The sequence below is a fragment of the Aedes aegypti genome, chromosome 3 (genome assembly GCF_002204515.2).
Source record: "Aedes aegypti strain LVP_AGWG chromosome 3, AaegL5.0 Primary Assembly, whole genome shotgun sequence".
In the NCBI taxonomy this organism is placed as follows: Eukaryota; Metazoa; Arthropoda; class Insecta; order Diptera; family Culicidae; genus Aedes; species Aedes aegypti.
Genome location: NC_035109.1, coordinates 37,787,409 through 37,810,144, shown reverse-complemented (window position 1 = coordinate 37,810,144; position 22,736 = coordinate 37,787,409). Strand labels below are relative to the sequence as shown.

Below are 22,736 nucleotides of genomic sequence, written 5' to 3'. Positions count from 1 at the left end.
TCTTGTGTATTTCGTCACGTGATATGTCTCATATTTCGCTTGGAACACATAGCAAACTTAGAGGCATCGTATATAGAAAGGATATAGCTTTCATTTGAAATCGAAAAAAATTGGCGGCCATTTTGAATTTGGCCGCCATCTTGAATCTTGATAGAAAAACCAGAGTCTATGAATGGAGAGTTGCGCAAAGAGAACTGGCAACAAGTTCCCCAATCACAAATCATTTAATTATTTTGGCCACCTATTTTACTGTGTGCGCTTTCAAGTGACTTCACTCAAATGTACCCTCAGCTCGAATGTTTGTTTTTCAATTGCAAAGAACAAAATTGAGCTTGATCTCTGGTTTCGTAATTATAAAGTAATCACAATGATGTGTTTAGTAGAGTATTGCAACAGCACATACGACAAACAGCTTGAACTCAAAAACTTGATCTTTTTCGGTTTCCGCTCCGCGCAACTGACAAAACAGTGAATTTCTTTTTGCCGTTTGCCGCCCCAAAGAGAATTAACCGAAAACAGCCGCATCTATAGCGTCAGTCTGTGTTGAATAACAATTATATATTTTTTAAACTAACTAATTTTGAATAGTTTTTTTTAAATTGCAGTTACATTTCAACTATTGAACGGATTGATATATTTCCACTGATATGGTGACATTACTTACATTACTGTTACATTACATGTAACAAGTAGGGGGCTCATTCACAAATCATAGGCCCTAAAGAGTAATTATTTCGTTACATAATTGTAAATCTTTTTTTTTAATTTCGTCACGATAACAATACCCCTCTCGTCTCAAAACGTGTTTGTTTATTCTGCTAGATAGGTAGACGATTTGACAGTTCAATAGGTAGACTTGGTTTCAGTCTTCGCGCAACTCTCCATTCATCGACTCTGAGAAAAACCTGTCTTTTCACCATTAGCGCACCGCTAGTTTTGAATTCTGAGATCACCATCAGAAAGCTGAGGAAAAATTGCGTAAGATAGGCTACAGAAACTAGGTGAGCAATAGTATTTAACCTATCAAATGAACGATTTTCTAAATCATGTTCTACGATTTTGACACGTATGACGAGTGCAATCAATACAAAAACCTTTTTTGTACTACAAAGAAACAAGTTTTCAACCTTTGTTGTTTTATTCGAGTCGAGTAAAGAATAAGAATATTATTTTAAGTAAAAAAATCGGGCGGCCATCTTGGATTTTGGCGCCATTTTGATTTTTAGTAGAAGAATGAATTTGTCACCTTGATAGCACTCAGCAAGTCGAATTTAGTGACCACCAATAAAAAAAGGTTACGTATACTCTTCTTCTTATCATTCTTCATTTTCCTGACGTCACGTCCCTACTGGAACCGAGCCTGATACTCAGTTTTATTAGTTATAAATCCAGGTTATTGAACAGGAATTTTCTTTTATAATGCGATTTCTGACAACAGAATAATTCTACGATATGTCTTTGAATTCAGTTATAATGAATAAATAAATTAAATAAATGAAAACCTATTGTATTAAACAAACATTTTTGTACCATTCAGTGAATGAAGTTTATAGATTGGGCAACGGGACATTATTAAGTCTTGTTGTAATATCTGTAGTTTTAACGTAAAACATTGACAAATGTGCATTAATTTAGAATGTAAATCTTACATTTTGATGCAAAAAACATCCTTGATTTTCTGAACCATAAAGTATCGTTTTTACTACCGCCCAACATGCATGTGAATAATAGCGAAACTGAAAGATGAGAAGCAGGTTTTGTTCTAATGTGGACGTAATGCCGAAACGAAGGTGTATTATTTCGAGGTTGGAAAATCTGATGGCCATCTTGGATTTCGACGCCATCTTGGTTTTTAGCAGTTAAATGATGTTCTACCATCTCAGTGCTCATCATGTTGAACTATGAGGTCTCCGTTAAAAAATAACAATCAGATTCTATTTTTCTTATCTTATCTCAGCTGTTCAACTGATTGTTCATTTCTATCAATGGTTTAGACCAAATAAATGAAAGAAATAATGCTATTTTTCAACTCGAAAATATGCAGAAGGATCATTCAGGTAGCAAACAAGCGTTAAAAAATCATATTTGATCATTTGTTTTTAAAGCTAGTTAAGCTGAGGGGCTGGCTCTGTTCCAGTAGAGACGTAACGTCAGGAAAAATAAGAACAAGAAGAATAATAAGATTAACGGTAGCATTAAAGTTCTACATGTCAAGTGCTAACAAAGTGAAAAATCATTCTACTACTTAAAACCAAGATGGCGTCAATCAATCCAAGATGGCCGCCCTATTTTTTCACTTAAAATAATATTAATATTCTTTACTCGACTCGAATAAAACACCAAATATTGAAAACTTGTTTTTTTGTAGTACAAAAAAAGATTTTTGTATTGATTGCATTCGCCATATGCGTCAAAATCGTAGAACATGATTTAGAAAATCGTTCATTTGATAGGGTAAATACCATTGCTCACCTAGTTTCTGTAGTCTATCTTACGTATTTTTTTCTCAGCTTTCTGATGGTGAACTCAGAATTCAAAACTAGCGGTGCGCTAATGGTGAAAAAACGATTTTTCTATCAAAATTCAAGATGGCGGCCAAATTCAAAATGACCGCCAAAATTTTTTCGATTTCAAATGAAAGCTATATCCTTTCTCTATACGATGCCACTAAGTTTGCTATGTGTTCCAAGCGAAATATTTTTTTTTTGTTTTTTACAAGGGGGAAATCTGCAAACAGATCCCCTGAGAAGATAACTCAGGGAATGCGGGGATGACGCACCAACGACGACCCGCTAAAACCAGCCTATGCACTGTGCATGAGCAATTCATTTAGAATTGCTCAAGTGGTGAACAGTGCATCGACATGACCCTTGGACTCAGACCCTCATCTCCCCGGAACCACCTTACGGTATTTCTTCGGGAAGGGACCAGTGCATATAGCACAACACGTATAGCAGAAGCAGCCTAGGCAAACTGCTTCTCCTAGCCGACTTAAACAATGTTACAAGGGACCAGCCTCGGCAGGGCTAATCCTCTGCAGCCAACTCTTGGTCGGCGCGCCATAGACGCTGCAATTCTAACATAATGTGAGTGACAGCCGTAGTTACTGCATTCCAGCACTCGGCATCCGCACACATTCTCTCTATAATATTGTCGGGGGACGTGTCCCCTCCGCATGTAGTGAGCATGCGACCTCTCACAACAATGAAACGGGGGCAATCGAACACGACATGCTCCGCTGTTTCCTCTACACCAGCACAATTGGGGCACGCAGGAGATTCTGAGTGCCCGAACCTATGCAGGTACTGTCTATAGCAACCATGTCCTGACAGAAACTGCGTCAGGTGGAAGTTCACTTCCCCATGGCTTCTACCATACCAATCTGACACATTTGGTATTAGTCGATGGGTCCATCTACCCTTAGTGGAGTTATCCCATTCCTGCTGCCAGCTTCTGAGCGTTTCCTCTTTACACGTGTCGCGGACTCCTCTGGTACCCCTTTGGTTGAAGCATTGAACATCTTCCTTGATGATGAGCCCGATGGGCGTCATCCCGGCTATGATGCACACGGCCTCTTTAGATACCGTCCGGTATGCACTTGCTACTCTTAAGCACATTATCCTGTACGTGCTTTCCAACCGCTTTAGGTTTCTGTTCGTTCTAAGCGCTTTTGACCAGATTGGTCCTCCATACCTTAGTATGGATAGCGCCACGCTTGCCAGCAGCTTGCGTTTGCTGGCAATTACAGCAGAGCTGTTAGACATCATCCTCGAAAGCGCCGCTATAGCCGTAGATGCCCTTTTACAGGCATATTCAACGTGGCTAGCGAAGCTCAGCTTCTCATCGATCATTACCCCAAGATGCCTAAGGGATCGCTTGGACTCTATGGTGCAATCACCTACCGAGATAAGCGCCCGTTGCTCGGACTTGCGGTTGTTGACCACCACCACCTCAGTCTTGTGACGGGCCAGTCCTAGTTTCCTAGACTTCATCCATTCCTCAACCAGGGAAATAGAGTGCGCTGCTGTCAACTCTACTTCCTCCATCGATTCACCATAGACCACTAGGGTGATATCGTCGGCGAAGCCAACAATCTTAACACCCGTCGGAAGGGGCAGCCTCAGTACGTCATCGTACATCGCATTCCATAACAGCGGGCCCAGGATTGAACCTTGAGGTACTCCCGCGGTAATTCGAACGCTTTTCTGCCCCTCCTCTGTGTCATACAGTAGAATCCTACCATCAAAATAGCTTTCTAGAAGCTTACACAACTGCACCGGTACCTTGAGGCGGTGAAGCGCGTGTGCTATTGCTTCCCAGCTTGCGCTGTTGAACGCATTCTTCACATCCAGAGTGACAACCGCGCAGTAACGGATGCCGCTCCTTTTATGCTCGATTGCCACCTCAGCTGTTTTAACGACCGACTGGATGGCGTCCAGAGTAGATTTACCTTTTCTGAATCCAAACTGATTGTTGGACAGGCCGTCCGCACTCTCCGTATACGGTACTAGTCTGTTGAGAATAAACCTCTCCAATAACTTGCCCGTCGTATCTAGTAGACAGATAGGTCTATACGCCGACGGGTCACCTGGTGGTTTCCCCGCCTTTGGTAGTAGCACCAATTTCTGTCGCTTCCATACATCCGGGAAGATTCCTTGATCAATGCAGCGTTGCATCGTGGTTCTGAACATGTCCGGATCCGTGTTCACTGCCGCTTTTAAGGCAACATTCGGGATACCATCGGGTCCCGGTGCCTTGTTTGACGCGAATGATTTCACGACTTCTGCCAGCTCTTCGTTCGTCACTCTCGCCACTTCTTCTCCTTCATCTGCCGCATACGGCGCTGGGGGCCATGGGCTTATGGGATGGTGCGGGAAGAGTACATCGATTATCGATCGCAGCAACTCGGGCGATTTCTCTTGGGGCGCTATGGCTCCTTTGGTCTTAGCCATTACCACTCTGTAGGCGTCACCCCATGGACTAGAATTGGCACTCTCGCATAGACTTTCAAAGCATGCCCGTTTTCGACTCTTGATTTCCTTTTTGAGAGCCAACTTTGCCTCTCTGAATGCTGCACCGCGTTCCTCTCTTTGTGCTTCTGTGCGTGCACGTTGCATTCTTCGTCTAGCCCGAAGGCAGATTGCTCGAAGATTTGCAATTGATTCGCACCACCAATACACTGGCGGCCTGTTCTCTCTAGGAGGGGCTTTTCTCGGCATGGAAGCATCACACGCTCGTGATATCATAGCAACTAGCTCTTCACCGTTTAGGTCCAGAGTGTTTCGTTCGCGCCTCAGGGCTTCAGTGAATACTTCGCCGTCGAAGCGCGCTGTTTTCCATCCTCGGGCTTGGGTCGAGTTACATCGCGCTGCCTTCTGCTCGCCTGGTATTATACTATAGCGAATCGATTGATGATCGCTATGAGTATAACCGTCATCAACGCGCCAGTTCATGGTACCTAAAAGGTTAGGACTACAAAACGTCACGTCGATGATCGATTCTGCACCATTTCTGCGGAAGGTACTCACTGTACCCACATTTGCCAGCTCTACATTTAATGCGGCCAGGGATTCCAACAATAGCTGGCCTCTTTGATTGGTGCAGCGGCTACCCCACTCCACTGCCCATGCATTAAAGTCGCCAGCTATCACTACTGGCTGCCGATTAGCTAGTTCGGCCATCATCCTGTCAACCATGTGGGAAAATTCCTCAATCGACCACCTTGGGGGCGCGTAACAACTGCAATAGAACACGCCGTTGATTTTTGCTATCGCAAAACCGTCATTTGAGCTAGAGACTACTTCTTGGATTGGGTATCGTCCTGTCGTCCCTATAGCTGCTAGCTGTTGAGACCTATCCGCCACCCAGTTCCCGTTGTTGGCTGGTATGCGGTATGGGTCCGATAATAACACCACGTCAGTCTTGGTTTCCGAGACTGACTGCCAAAGCAGCTGCTGGGCTGCATCACAGTGGTTTAAATTTAACTGTGTTACTTCCGTTTTGGCTGCTTTGATACTCCGCTTGTGCCCGGACATTTGGGTCCGCCCGTTAAGTGTCCGTTGTCTGCTCTGTCGACACATATTAGGCACTTAGCGATTTGCTTACAATCGCTTGCCCTATGGCCTTCAGCGCCGCATTTTCTGCACATCTTACTTCTGTCGGGACCATTGCAATTCCACGATTTATGGCCCTTCCCGAAACACTTGAAGCAAACTTCAGGAGGCTGTTGTATGCTCAGCCGGCAAACCGACCAGCCTACCTTGAGTATGCCCAAGTTCTTCGCTTTGTTGGCCTCTGCGACCGGCAGCCTGATCGCCGCCACCTGGGTGCCCTGCGGGCCCTTTCTAAGGTGGATGGCCTTACTGGCTACGTCGATGTCACACTTCTCTTTGAGGGCAGCCGAGACCTCCGCTGCATCGGTGACCTCATCCAGATTTTTACACTGGAGAGTCGCTTCAGCAGTAAGGGATCTTACATCAACCTCGTCACCAAGTACTTCTTGTGCCAGTTGCTTATAGACTGCACCCTTTTCCTTGGCGTCCTTCTTTAAGACTAGGATCATTTCACCAATCCTAGTTCGCCTTATGCTTCGCACGTCTGCGCCCAATGGCGATAGCTTCTCTGTGCTTCGCATCGCCTTCAGAACCTCGGCGTATTTTGCTTCCTCCGTTTTGATAACGAGGGCTTCGCCTAAATTCCTACGTTTCGCTGTTTTCGGTTTAGCGCTCTCCTTGGGCTCCGTTTTCGGTTTCCTCTGTTTTTTCTTATTTCCAACTCGTATCCACGGGTTGCTGTTGCCTTGCGCCCGTGGTTCCTGTGGATGCACTGCCTGGTTCCGGTTAACCCGTGGCTCCTTTTTCTTGGCTTTCTTGGCCTTAGGATTGGTGTTGGCCTCACCTTTGTTGCCATGTCCTCTTGATCGCGGGGCTTGGCTCGTGCCAGCTTTTCCGCTTTGGAGGACGGCCGCGTAGGTCACTTTTCCCTTAGCAACCATACGTCTTTTCGCCACGTATTCATCCCCTGAAGCTTCCCTTTTCCGCATCGCGTATCGAATAATATCATCAGATATATTCGCGTTGCCTGTGAAGGAAAACACTTCGGTCTGACACGACCTAGTGTCTTTTTGGCCTTCTACCTTGCCCAGTTGTTCCTTGGCTTTCTCGTAGTCCTGCTTTGCAGCTAGGACTGATTGTCGCAATTTCAGTAGACTTGTTTTCAAGTCTTTGCTGATATTTGTTTTGCTTTTAACATATTCGATGATGACATCAAGTTGCTCAGCAGCTACCTGCATTTTAGGGAGGTACTCCCTATTGCGATCCATGGCCTCGATTAGTCCCGGGCCATCGGTCACCACACATGTTGCACTGGAGCGGCCAGTGCCTGCCGTCGTCACAGTATCTAGGCTTTTGCCCACACTGTTTTCAATAAAGTTGGTCGCCTCCTTCCTTGGCGGGAACCTTAGCCGGTTACTGATAGGTCCAGAAGCCTCTCCTTCACATTCCGCTAGTTGTTTGTTTTGGTTGATCATCTCTTATGGGTCCCCCTAAGAGCCGCTATCCATCTCCGCTGGAATAGTCGCCTTTATAATCCCATGGTTATCTATGCAAGCAGGGAGGCCATGCTAGGGTTGACATAGTCCTTTATGGGGTACTATGTTCAGAGCCGGATCGGCGCAGGTCAGGTAATGGCATCTGAGCCTACTCCCGCCCAGTTGGAACAACCAGGCGACGGATTTGGAACGTACTCTAAGGCTTGCCACGGTTTTACGGGACGGGGGCAGCCTGCGACATTAACCCACTCGCCGTTTCGGGCCAGTGTCACCCGACCCTACTAAGGGAGTAGAATGTCGCCGCTGTCAGCCTCAAAGCATATTATCCAGTACATATACCGTTACTTGTCCTTTGTCGTGCGCTGCCAGTATACATAATTGGGGCCGTACTGGCGTTGGTCCCAATGTGCTCGAAGCACTCCTACTCGTAATTCCATGCCTTGTCCGTTTGTATCGCGACCAGTATGCCATAATCAGGATCTCACTGGTATCAATCCTGATGTGCCGGTTGGCACTCCTGTTAGTTTGGGCTAGGGTACTTTAAGCGGCACCGGTCGCTGTGACAGAGTTGCATTCGGATTTTTGTGGTTTTTATGAAGGTTCATCAGAGCCCACTGCGAACTTCACCACATCCTGGGCAACTCCCCAACTCGCAGAGGTCCTGGGGGGGGGGGGGGTCCGTTAAGCCCCTGGACTGTCGTCCCTGCTGCACCAACAAAAAAAAAACGCATAATGCGAAGCCATAAGGGTGAAAAATTTAAACTAATTTACAACATCCTTATAATCCCACCCTTATTTAGCCTCAGGTTTGAGACTGAAGAAGGGAAGCCGATTGTCTCGGAGAAACACAAGGTCACCTGCACCATTGCTCCGGGTAGCACAGGAAGGGCACAATACTGTAGAGGGCGCCCTGGTACTCCACAGGCTCCGTTTGCGGTTAGGTTTTTTTAGACCCCCCTAACCATTCATTCTTAGGCACGGTAAGCTTAAAGCGGCATGAATTAGGGGTCACCTGTGAGATGGACTTATACCACCGGAACAGGCAGTCCGTAGTGTTAATTCTTAGCCAATTGAAACAACCGCTACCGACACTACACGGCTATCTAGGCTGTTCGGGAAAAGGAAGTTAACATTGATGATTAACTCCTGACGTGCCCAAACAGCCTGAGCGAAATATGAGACATATCACGTGACGAAATACCCAAGATTTATCAAAAAATGGGCTTTTTAGCAAACTGTTCAGCTAGCTGGCGTACGAGGGGTCCACCAATTTGAGAAAAGAGAAAGGACCACCCTTAAGTTTTATCAAAAACTAGCGATCAGTGACATAAAATTGGAATTCTAACGATGGGTGCCGATGGCGGCCTGGTTTCAGCGAGAATTGCTCATTGGACCTATACGGTATTTATTACCTTTCGAAAGGGAAGATATGACACTTTCATATTTTTTGTAAGGGTTGTCTGCTCCATTTTGCGCCGAAAGCAGATATTGAGGTATTTTGTTATTTCAAAACATAGCTTGATGATATGTTCAGCAAAAACATGGGGTTTTCAAATAGAAATATTAGTAGTAGAACGCTAATGCCGCTGTTCTCAAAAAAACTGAATCAGTTTATTACCACCTTTGACACTTTGAGGATCGGTACTCAAGCTGTTAGCGCGTGGCAAACTAGATGTTGGTAACACGAACAGTAGCGACATTAGCATTCTTAGGTTAATGCTTCTACTGTTTTTCATGACAAGCAACTTTGTAAAAAACACAAAAAAATGTGAAAAATCTTGAAAAAATGTCTGACAAAAATAAGATTTTTTGGGATCATTCACATACAACTGCATAAGTATACAGTGAAACCTCCATGAGTCGATATTGAAGGGACCATCGACTCATGGAAATATCGAGTCATGGAACAGCAATCCTTTGGAAACCTGCTTCTAGGGACCATCATAGTAACCATGAAATTTTGTTTTTAGTATGGTTCCATGAGTCGATATCGAGTCATGGAACATCGACTCATGGAGGTATCACTGTATATCAAAAAGTATAATTGCCACTTCTACAGCTTTGCCAAAGACACCATGTCTCTATCTAAATATTATAAAAAAAAAAGTTTTTTCTATCTCACTGTTAGGTAGATTGATCACACCAAGAAACTTCTCCGAACAAACTATATCGCTAAAATCAACGGCTTGGGCGTTACCATGACCCCACAGTTATGGATCAAATAGTGTGGTGTCCAACAGTAGAAGCATTAACCTAAGAATGCTAATGTCGCTGCTGTTCGTGTTACCAACATCTAGTTTGCCACGAACTGACAGCCAGAGTACCGGGCATCAAAGTGTCAAATTAATTATAAAAACATAAACAACGACAAGGCATTGAACAAACAATGAAAAACCATAATTAAAGGTAATAATAATTAAAATCAGTTTTGTGACAACAGCGCTACTAGCGTTCTACTACTAATACAGTCGACTCTCCACATCTCGATGTTCTACATCTTGATATCTCTCCCTATGTCGATGATTTCATAAGTCCCTTCAGTCTGCATATATTTTCACTCTCCATATCTCGTTATCCTCCTTATCTCGATATCTCCATATCTCGATGTGTTTCTGTTTATTGTTTGTTCTAAATTTTCTCTCCGTATGTCGATATGACCAATATCTAAGGTTACTAGACCAAAGTTTTGGGATTCAAAACAAATTAGGAGCGCAAAATGACGTCTGTTTGTGTATTACTTTCTTGGCAACGGAGTGTTTTTTAATCTAGTATTCATCAAAAATTTGTTCTTTGTCTCGATCTCTCCCTATCTCGATGGTCCCTTCGATATCGAGATGTGGAGAGGCAACTGTATTTCTATTTGTCCAACCTATAAAATTTAATCAAACGACATGGAAAACGTAAAATTGTAATTTAAAAGCACGAATTGAATCGTTTCAAATTGGAACTTCGGTTAGTAAACTGTTTTGAGTGTAATATTTACAAAGGATTGCATAAAAATTAAAAACTGTATCGGTTTCTGAAAACCATATTATGGATCAATTTTCATATTATGGATCAAATTGTGACACATTACGGATCAGTGCGCAAAATCAAGAGAATTTCAACTCAATGCATTTGTATTGCATGATTTGGCAAAAGTTAACAATGTGTCACATATTACTGCAAAAATAGCAGTGTTAGAGCTGGAAACAAGGGTAAAATGCCCTTTTTGTGTGATACTGCATTGCACAGTGGTCCAGGAATCAGAAAGATGCATTTTGAGCTTTAGAATGAAACATTATGGTCTTCTACAAAGTTGTTTGTATTAGTTAAGCCCTTTGTTTGGTGTTATTGAAAATTAGGGTGGACCACATTTTCATAGAAATTGTGTAACTAACTTTCTTATTTGTAGAAATTATATTATACATGCTTCAGCAAAGTTATAGACCATTCAATTTCAAGCAACTTTGCCAAAAAAAGTTTTTTTGTATCTCTTAAATTGACCGATTTAGAGCTTTTTTCCTACGGTGACATAGGGTGATCCGAACAAAACTGGTTTTCTGGCTCTAGAGTTTTCAATTCAAATTTCTCATCAAAGTAGAATTAATTAGAATTAGTTAGAGCTGGAAACTGCCCTTTTTGTGTGATACTGCATTGTAGTAACTGAGACATGAACTGTTTTCGCTCCACATCAAGTTTTCCACCCATTTTTGTCTACTAAAAATGAAATTTACAAACCTTGATGTTTTACGAGTTTTATATTTAGTGCTATTGTCTGAAAATGTCGGATCCAATGCTTAAAATGGCAAGTGATCCATAACCGTGGTAAACAATCATTTCCTGGTCCATATTATGGATCACTAGTTAGAAGTGCTAATATTCGGTATTTAGAATCAACAATCAAGAAAAATGTTTTCCAAAGATGAATTCATATTGAATCGAAGCGAACGAGCATGTTTTATGCTATAACATTTGAATTTTACCACCTGTGGGAGCTTATGAATGCTGACGGCACTTCTTACAGAAAACGACCATATAATGGTAGCTGTGTGGTACACCGTTATTTAGCGGTTGAATGTTTTGCTTAACATTACAAATGGTAGAAGACAAATAGTATAACATGGGAAAAATATGTTTCACGTCAACGTTTATGTTTTGAGCGAGTTATCCGATGTTGAACGCCAAAGTGATCCGTCACTGTGGGTGATCCGTAACTGTGTGGGCATGGTATATAAAAAGCGCATGAAATCGACAAAATAAAACACAATGCATTGGTTTAGAAGTAGCTCTGGTGGTCCCTCCGTTCGAAGAGGCCCTAATAATTTGCTGTAACATATAAACAGACCCTCCGCCAGGAAGCAGCCTTTTCATGATGAACCATGAATTGTTAAAGGTAATCAAAAATATTGGAAGGTTATGTTTCACAGACGACTATAATTTCACTATAAACCTTCACTTTTTTAATCCCTTTATTAGTATCATTTCAAACATTAGGTAATTTTTTTGATGAATTGGCTAAACAGAAAATAACGGAAAAGAAATTTTATAAGGGGAAAGTTGTTCCACCAAGGAACATAGGAATATCTTCAAACATTAAGTTTCAACTTAAGATCAATATCGATGCAGATTTTGAAAATAAAATAGTTTTTTTGAACTTGTGAAAAAATGTTATCGAGATTCAAATATTTTTATGGTAAAAAATAGGCTGTTGTTAAAGGGGTTAAAGCTGCTAAATGACCAATCTCTTTCTCAACTTTCAGCATGTTCAACAATGGATCTACCGCCCAGCAAGTCTCGCATATCGCTGTTTCCCTCTCAAGACGAGGAAAATACCTGCCCCAACAGTCCTAGGAAGGCCTCCATCGAACCAATCGCCTTCGAATCTGCCCAAGAGTCGCAGAAAATCCCAGCACCTTCTCCGGTAAAGATGAAACTTTCCAACCACAACCAGCCATCCATCGTGTTCCCGCCCACTCCCCCAACATCCACTGGGGAAAGCACTAAATCGGCGTCGCATATTTCCCACCAGCAGAAGACGCTGAATGCATTCTTCAAGATAAACTCCCCGGTGGAGGATGCATCCGGTGATGTCGTCGTTGGCCCGGAAGCTGCTGCCGTAGGACAATCATCCCAGAGTAGTGCAATAGGAGGGACCGCGACCGAAAGAAATTGTAGCAGCAGCAGCAGCGGCGGAAACAGCGCAAAGATTGGGAAGAGTGTGAAAAAATCGGCCGCAACCAAGACGCCGAAAAGTGCGCCGCGGAAAAAGCTGATCCAAATGGTAAGCGTGGCACGAAATTGGGCGTATGTGAGAATTTGTTTGGCCCGACGAAGCATGTTTGAAGCAAAGGAATGATCGTTGTTGGATTGGTTTAAACATTGAAAAATGTTGATTTGTTACCCTTTTAAAACTGATTATATGAACACATTTTGGTACATGGACTTACATTACGTTGGTGTATAAGAATCGTTATTTCGCTATTCACGTTTTGATTCTCTCGTTCTGAAAATTTCGAATTTGGTTGAGTATAGACCCCTTTAGTTTCCCTACAGCGTTACTTAATTTGTGTACGAAACGTATATGACTGTATTTTGCTTGGTAACTTTTTTTTTCTAAAATATTGAATCGTTTTTTTTTTGGATTTCTTTATTAGTATCATTTCCAACATTACATTCATTTCTTATATCTAGGTGTTCTGTGTTATTAGACAACACTATCATCCCAATTTGGTAAAACAAATTTAAGATTTTATTAACATTTTGTTAACAACATATTATATTTCATTTGCCGTAGCAGTTCAGATTTTTTACAGGTGAGTTGATTTCACCTGCTTATAAGAGAAAAAAAAACGCTTTGAATATACTTAACCTAACTTAACCTAAACATATAACGCACTAATCGTGGCAATAGAAGATTGTAACGATTTTTGCCTGAAATTATTAATGATTTTATTTGACATTTGTTCCAATGTTTCAACATTGGATATTCTATGTAACTCATTGGTACTATACCAGGGAGGAAGCCTCAGAATCATTTTCAAAATTTTATTTTGAATTCTCTGCAGAGCTTTCTTCCTGGTATTACAACAGCTAGTCTATATTGGTACAGCATACAACATGGCTGGTCTGAAAATTTGTTTGAATATCAAAAGTTTGTTCTTAAGACAAAGTTTTGATTTTCTATTAATAAGGATATAGAGACATTTTACATATTTGTTACATTTGGCTTGAATGCCCTCAATGTGATTTTTGAAAGTTAAATTCTTATCTAGCATGAGCCCTAGATACTTAACTTCATCTGACCAATTTATAGGAATCCCTCTCATCGTGACAACATGTTAGTGCTCAACTTCCGCGCGGATCAGTCGATTCATATCGAGCGAGCGTATTTCGGAAGGCTCTCACGTTTCATCTGTACGTTTATTTATCGAATCTCTATCATCGCATCACGTAACACATCATCACGTCGACGTAGTTCGCGATGCCGCGTCGCGAAAACACGTTTCGCGTCGATTATTCCCAATTTCCAAAACAGCTTTCACACGACGAAATTCATAAGTTCGTCGGGAAAGAACTTGGTCTTTCGAGAGAAAATGTGCTACTTCTCCAACCAAGTAGACGGCTCGGATGTACATTCGTTGAGGTGAACAACCTTGATCTCGCCGAAGCAATTGTCAAGCAACACGACAACAAACACGAGTTTGTTTTCGACGGGAAGATCTACAAACTACGAATCATGATGGAAGATGGTGCAGTGGAAGTACGTCTGTTCGATCTCTCCAACGATGCGTCCAACGAACAAGTTGCCGAGTTTCTCGGCGATTATGGCGATGTTCTCAACGTTTGTGATCTGCTGTGGGACGAACGATCCGCCTTCGGTGGCATTCGGACGGGTGTTCGTATTGCTCGGATGGTGGTTAAAAAAAACATTCCTTCTCTGGTATCAATTCTTGGAGAAGAGACGGCAGTGGGCTACAAGGGGCAGCGTCAGACGTGTATTCACTGCCAAGAGTTTGTACACGTCGGCATCCCATGCGTCCAAAATAAAAAACTGCTGGTACAAAAACTTGCAGCAGACCAATCGTATGCTAGCGTTACGAAACAACCAACAATATCGAAAAAAACAGCAGTGCCAAACCCTTCCCGAATGAATGTTTCGGAGTCCAAGATGCCTGCAGACACATCACGAAAGCAAACAACCGAATCCCGAGCTGCTATTACTGCGGCAGTACCAGAGAAGATCACGATGGCACCTCCCGTTGCCCCCACTGCGCCAAACAAACATCCCGCAGCTCAATCTACTATTGCTTTCCCGCCGGTATCAGCATTGATCGGCAACAACGCACATCGTAAATCAGACGGAAACGAAACCGACAGCTCCCAGACATCGAACACCTCAAACAACAGCCGACGAACGCGCAGCCAGCGATCGCCGCCTGGGAAGAAAATGCGTCACAGCAAAGAAGCTCATTTCGAACACGGCCGAGTCTCCGGGGACGAAAGACAACAATAATGGAGCACACCAGCGTCAACATCGGGACTGTTAACATCAACACAATTACCAACACAACCAAGCTCAACGCTCTTCGTACTCTCGTTCGTACACTCGATCTTGACATCATCTTCCTGCAGGAGGTAGAAAACGATCAGCTGACATTAGCTGGTTACAACGTCGTTTGCAACGTGGATCATATGAGGAGGGGAACTGCAATTGCCCTTAAAGAGCATATAACATATTCTCACGTGGAGAGAAGCCTAGATGGTAGGCTACTGGCTCTGCGCATACATAATACGACTCTATGCAATGTTTATGCTCCTTCTGGAACCGTTCATCGTGCCGAGCGAGAACGCTTCTTTAATAACACCATCGCATATTATCTCCGTCATAGAACCGATCACGTCATCTTGGGAGGCGACTTCAACTGCGTGATACGACAACGCGACGCAACAGGTAACAATCCAAGTCCTGCTCTTCAAGCCACTATACAACAAATGAGGCTACATGATGTGTGGCCGCTGCTGCGAACGAGAGAAACAGATTTTACCTACATCACGCACAACTCGTCGTCCAGGCTAGATCGGTTTTACGTGAGCGCAAGCCTTCGCGAGCAGCTGAGAGCAACAGCTGTGCATGCCTGCTGTTTTTCAGACCACATGGCTGTTACTATGAGAATCTGCATTCCTCTCCCAGATAGAGCACACGGTCGTGGTTTCTGGTCATTGCGTCCCCATCTCCTCACCACCGAAAACATCGACGATCTTCAGATTCGTTGGCAATATTGGACACGTCAACGTCGCAACTACCAATCATGGATGGAATGGTGGTTGCAATTCGCTAAACCGAAAATCACATCTTTCTTCCGTTGGAAATCGAAAACGGCTTTTGAACGATTCCATCGAGAACAGCAACGTCTGTACGAGCAACTGCGGCAAGCGTATGACGAGTACCACAACAACCGTGCTATGCTGGCCACCATCAACCGTGTCAAAACTGAAATGCTCTCACATCAACGACGGTTTTCCGAAATGTTCGTTCGTATCAATGAAACGTTCATAGCCGGAGAACCTTTATCCTCCTTCCAGCTGGGAGAACGCGCACGCAAAAAAACCATCATCGAGAAGTTGAGAAACGAGAGAGATGAAATAATCGACGATTACAACGCAATCCACGATCACATGGTCCACCATTTCACCAGCCTCTACGCACGGGAGAATGTAGAAATTGAAGATGCAAGAAGCCCTTTCCGATGCGAGAGAATTATTCCCGAACAAGATGTCACGAACGAAGCCTGCATGAACGATATAACCACGACCGAGATTCTTTCTGCTATCCGAACAAGCTCATCCAAAAAGTCACCGGGTCCCGACGGTCTTCCAAAAGAGTTTTATCTGCGAACATTCGGGGTAATACATCGAGAGATAAACCTAATAATGAATGATGCCATCCGATCTAATATCCCAACCAAATTTGTCGACGGAGTGATTGTGCTGGTAAAAAAGCGTGGAACAGGAGACACCGCTCGATCGTATAGACCGATTAGTTTGATTAATTTCGATTACAAAATTTTGTCACGCATTATGAAGCAACGATTAGAGAATGTACTCCGAGCATACCCCGTCTTGACCGACGCGCAAAAGTGCTCAAATGACGGGCACAATATCTTTCAAGCTACGCTCGCATTGAAGGACAAAATTGCTGAACTTAAAGCCAATAGACGAAATGCCAAACTCGTTTCATTCGATCTCGAAAGTGCCTTCGACCGCGTTGATCATAACTATTTGTTTGACACTATGAGGGCGCTCGGTTTCAATATGGATATGATAGCCTTGTTCGCCCGCATTGCAGCAGCCTCATCTTCTCGTCTGCTGGTGAATGGACATATTTCTCCATCGTTCCCCATCCAACGATCGGTCCGCCAAGGGGACCCACTTTCGATGCACCTTTTTGTCATCTACTTGCACCCTCTTTTGCGGCAGTTAAAAGAAGTGTGTGGTGCTGATGTAATCGTAGCCTATGCCGATGATATCAGTGCTATCATTACCGACATCGAAAAGCTGAACCAAATGCGAAATTTATTCAGGGAGTTTGGACGCCTGTCAGGAGCTCGCCTGAATGAACAAAAAACAACGGCCATTGACGTCGGCCTCCTCAACACACCTCTGTTTGTCCCGTGGTTGCGCACGGAAAACAAAATCAAGATTCTCGGCGTGATTTTCTCCAATTCGGTGCGCGAAATGGTTTCGCTCAATTGGGATTCTCTCATCACGAAATTTAATCAACAAGTTTGGCTGCATTCTATGCGCAGTTTATCACTTCACCAAAAAGTTACGTTGCTTAACATCTTCCTGCTATCCAAAATTTGGTACATCGGAGCAAACCTAGCACCAATGGCAGTACACACCGCAAAATTAACTACAACCATGCGACGGTATCTTTACCGTGGAGTAAGCGCAACTGTTCCTATGCACCAATTGGCTCGTAGGAAAGAGGATGGCGGTTTAAATTTGCACTTGCCAGCCTTTAAATGTCCCGCTCTGCTAATGAATCGCCACATACATGAGATTGCTTCACTTCCATACTACAATTCAATTTTAAATCAAATCAATGTTCCAATAAACTCCATCTCCGATCTTCCGTGTTTGAAGCAAATCCTCAGTAAATTTCAAAATCTTCCTTTCCAAATTCGCCAAACTCCTACTGCTGATCTCATCTACCGTTACTTAGTGAAAAACACCGACAAACCAAAAGTTGAGCTGATCAACATCAACACGAACTGGAAACGTGTGTGGAGAAACATTTCGGACAGAGCACTACCACCTCAACTGCGAAGTGATTTGTTCATGTGGGTTAACCAGAAAGTACCACATCGGCGTCTGTTCTACGTAATGAGAAGAGCGGACGGGGAACAATGTATGCACTGCGATGTGCCTATCGAAACAATACAACACAAATTTTTCGATTGTATCAGAGTACGGGACGGCTATAGGCTGCTACAACAGAAACTACTAACACTGACCAACGGACAGCGCAATTTTCAGTCTGCTGATCTTCTGCGGCCTTCTTTAGAATGGATTTCGACACCCAACACGAAGAATGGTTCTGAAAGTTCTAATGAATTACATCACTTTCATTCAAAGCTGCAATGGTAGAATAGATGTAAATGAACTAACTTTCAATTTAGACGTCGTAGTTTAACAAATTATGTAAATAGTTTTAACTAAACCAAATCGACAAATAAACGTTTATATAAAAAAAAAAAAAAAAAAAAATTGAAAGTTAAATGCTTATCTAGCATGAGCCCTAGATACTTAACTTCATCTGACCAATTTATTGTTGGACACTAACTATGCACCATCATCAGTGCAACAACGAAGTCACATTTACTTTCAGTGTTTAATTCTAAGATCCCACTAATACATTTGTACACACAAACAGTTCAATAAAGATTTTTCAGTTTGAGATTGTCACTACCCGAGGAAACACGTTAGTTTCTTTTACTCTGCTATCCGACAGGTTATGGGCCTGCTCGCGAAGTGACGCCATCTTGAGAAAATAGAAAATTCGCGGTTTTATTCGAATATTCGCCCTTGGGGACGGACCTGGTGTAGTGGTTAGAACACTCGCCTCTCACGCCAAGGACCTGGGATCGAATCCCATCCCCGACATAGTCACTTATGACGTAAAAAGTTATAGTGACGACTTCCTTCGGAAGGGAAGTAAAGCCGTTGGTCCCGAGATGAACTAGCCCAGGGCTAAAAATCTCGTTAATAAAGTCAAATCAATCAATCAATCGAATATTCGTCGCGAGCGTAATGGATACGAACCGGATCAGTATTCAAAAGCTGAATAACAGCAACTATTCTAGTTGGCGGTTCAAGATCGAACTGCTTCTAGTACGTGAAGAGCTCTGGCGTTCCGTCGAACCGGGTGTAAAGCCAGATGAAGAGGCAGAAGCCACTTGGAATGCCGGGAACGCCAAAGCTAGAGCGACAATAGGATTGTTGGTCGAGGATAACCTACACGGGTTGATCCGAAATTCGGCAACAGCAAAAGAGGCTTGGTTAGCGCTCAGTGTTGAAAGTTGTACATGATAAAAAGAAGAAACCCCTCCTGTGCCACTACTGCAAAAAGCCGGGGCACAAGAAAAAATGTATGCCAGCGACTCCGAAAATGGAACTGATACGAAAGGAAAACCACAGCATAAGAGCACAGTGTCGTTCGCGTTCGTGTCAAGTAACTGTGGAGAACCGATGCACTCTATGCCATATCGTGGCTGACAGAAGTTTTTTCGTTAATTTGCGTAGAAGTGAAGTGAAGCATGTGAAACTCGCAGACGGTAAGCTGGCAAATGTCGTAGGCGAAGGTTCCGGTAAGCTCTCGTGTCTCGACGAACACGGCCAGTGTAACGAAATGAGAATCAGTGTTGCACTCTACGCCCCCGAATTGACAATGAATCTTCTATCGGTGCCTCACGCAGAAACGAGCTACGGTGATTTTCGACGCCGATGGATGCAACGAAAAAGGTCATTTGTAGGATCAATCAAATGCCGGACTCATAGTTATCCAATTCAATCGTTTCTCAAAAGGTTTACACTAAAGCGATTTTCTACAAATTCCTCGATATACTGGCCACATTTTTAGCCGATTCCGGAGAATATCTGTGACATGAAATTTGCCTACCTCCAGGGGCACAAACGCACACTACCCTTTTCACCCGACCTGACCCAGTGACCCACCGGAATAACTCCGGCCAAAGGAATATTTCCGACTTCCTCTGGCCACTTCTAGAAACAAGGTATGTGTAGATGAAAAAACCGAATTTAGTACTATACCATTTAATTCCACTAGAGTGGGTACTAAAGATGGGCAAAATGGTCAAATCCTAAAAGCGAATCTTGGGTGACTCACTCACAAAAGTGAATCGACTCTTTTGATCGATGTATCCAACTTTCGATCGAATCCTATTCGTTCGAATCCACGGCCCACTTGATTTTGCTGGCGTAAACGAGAATGCAAAACCATTTTCGATCGAAAGAGCATTCGAACGTAAACAAGAATAGGGGTGATTATCAAGATATGTGTGCCAGTAGATTGTATAACATGTAGCGGTACTCCACTTCGCGGTGTAACATTTCGCGGCTTGCCATTTCGCGGTACGACATTTCATTTCGCGGTGTAATGTATCATCTTTGTACCGAGATGTTTCATCTATCTCAACAGTGCAATTTGAAGGACTGCCTGTGTTCGAAAGAAGGGTAAATAACCGATGAAAATGCTGTTAGTGATAATGCCATCAATTTTCAGTGCAACTCGTAGCAAAAAGCACACCTCGAAATGGTATAGACCGCGGAATGGCATAACCGCGAAATGGTTGACCGCGGAATGGTTTACCGCAAAATGTCGGACAATCGTGCCAGTATGTTCAGTGTAGTGTATTATTTACAGGACAAATTGACCATTTCCCCTATTAAAACTAGATGCTTGTTGAAATTATCATTATGATAGGTTATTTACGAATTTGCTCTGCATAGCTTATATGCACCCCTATTCTTGTTTACGTTCGAATGCGCTTTCGATCGAAAACCGTTTCGCATTCTCGTTTACGCCAGCAAAATCAAATGGGCGATGGATTCGAACGGATAGGATTCGATCGAAAGTTGGATCCGCCGTAAACAAGAATGAGGGTGATGATTCGTAAACTACAAATATATAGGTTATGATCCTGTTGCATACAAGAATAAAAATCATTTCGAGAGAATTTTACGATGTCTTGATAGTTCCCACATCGGATTAATAACTTTGAAAGATTTAGCAGTTAAAAAAGACGGTTCGCGTTTGCAGGAGTTCCAAGTTCAATAATATTGATTAAAAGCGATACCTCAAAATCCGAGCCAAACATATAAATATTTAGAAGTGGCGCAAGCGTCTTGAATGTGAATTTTCATGTTATAAAAAAAGGACCTTCAGTGAGATAAACATGACTTTGCTATTTTTCAATCAATTTTGAAACTTTTAGCACCATTATCTTCAAAATTAAATTTATGAAAACTTTGTAGAACATTAAATTTGTCTAAAAGCAAAACTAGTCAGTTAAAATACTTTTATCCAAATTTTTCCTCATTTTACCAAAAAATCATTTTATTCGACCATAATTTCATAATTACTCAATCGATTCCGAATCTTTTTACGTGTTTTTGAAGCAAATTTAGTTGTTTTCAAACTGTTTATACAACACATTTTTCTAAAAAAAATGTTTTTCACTTAGTTATTCAACAAAAACTACCCAAAAACATGATTTCTTAACGAAAAAATCAAATTTATTTGGATTTTTAAAGTTCCTTTGCCGGAAATTGCATTTTTTTATATAAAACTTAAATATATAAAGCATCTTGCCTTAATTACGAGTTGAATAGTGCATATATTTTTTAACATATGCAAACATATTTTTGTTATTTAAAAATTGTTGCAAAGTCCTTGTCAAAGGTTTAACAAATGAGAAAAACCAGTTTCAGCTTTAGAGATAATATTTAATAAGCAAAAATTTGACTAAACTAGCATTTTTCGTTAAAAAATCATGTTTTTGTGCAGTTTTTGCTAAATAACTTGGTCAAGACATTTTTTAGTGAAATGTGATATATGAAAGGTTTAAAAAATATTAAATTAGTTTCAAAAGCATGTAAAAAGTTTTGGAATCAGTGGAGTAATCATGAACTTATGGTCAAAGTTGAAACTTTCTTTAAAGTGAAAAAAAAAAAAAATTGGAATAATTTTTTTTTTAACTAAAACTTGTTTTGATTTTAGACAAATTCGGTGTTCTACAAAGTTTTTTATAAATTTAGTTTTGAAGGTATCGATGCTAAAAGTTTTAAAATCGGCTGAAAAATCACGAAGGTATTTTCACTGAAGGTCATTTTTTATAACCTGAAAATTCACCTTCAAGACGCTTGTTTGTTCTGGAACTCGTGACGCTGGATAACCGCGCCCGAATTTTAGCTACAACGAGATAATGATCCGAGTCGATATTGTGGCCTCGGAAGATCCTGACATCCATTACATCTGAGAAATGTCGCCCATCAACTAGCACGTGGTCTATTTGGGAACAGGCATCGCCACTCGGGTGTCGCCAGGTGTGTTTGCGGATATTCTTTCGTGCGAAGTCGGTACTGCTGATTGCCATCCCTCTAGCCGCAGCGAAGGTTACCAGCCGCAATGATGGGTCGGAAGAAACCTTCTTTCCCGATCTGCGCATTTGCGTCGCCGATGACTATCTTGACATCTTGTTTTGGGCACTTTCCGTAGGCCTTATCCAGGCTCTCATAGAATTCGTTATGGAAAGGAAAACTGCCAAAAAGTGCTGGGATAGCATTCATGGAACTTTCCAACGTCGAAGTCTTGCCAACCGGCTGTACTACCGTCGTAGACTTGGTTTGCTGAAGTTGAAGAGCGATGCGAGTATGCAGAACCGTTTGCTGGAGTTCGACAAGCTACTGCGAGGACTGAAGATAACCGATGCCAAGGTTGAAGAAGATGACGCGATTATCCAACTTCTCCTTACCCCCTACTAGAACAATACGATGGGCTGTGTACGGCGCTGGAAATGATGTCATTCGTTGTCCATGGAGTTTGTCAAGAACCGTTTGTTGGAAGAAGAAGCGAAGCGTTTCGAAAAGAACGATTGTCTCGATGAAAACGGAAATACCGAAT

General features: G+C 42.4%; 1 protein-coding gene across 1 annotated transcript in view; it reads left to right on the top strand.

Annotated features, from left to right (window-relative positions):
* LOC5574395 (G2/M phase-specific E3 ubiquitin-protein ligase) overlaps positions 1-22,736 on the top strand; it is a 55,331-nt gene that overhangs the window by 26,054 nt on the left and 6,541 nt on the right. Inside the window, exon 4 of the mRNA XM_001655050.2 lies at positions 12,292-12,812. Within this exon, the coding sequence (XP_001655100.1) occupies positions 12,292-12,812 (521 nt within the window). The remainder of the gene's footprint in view (positions 1-12,291; positions 12,813-22,736) is intronic.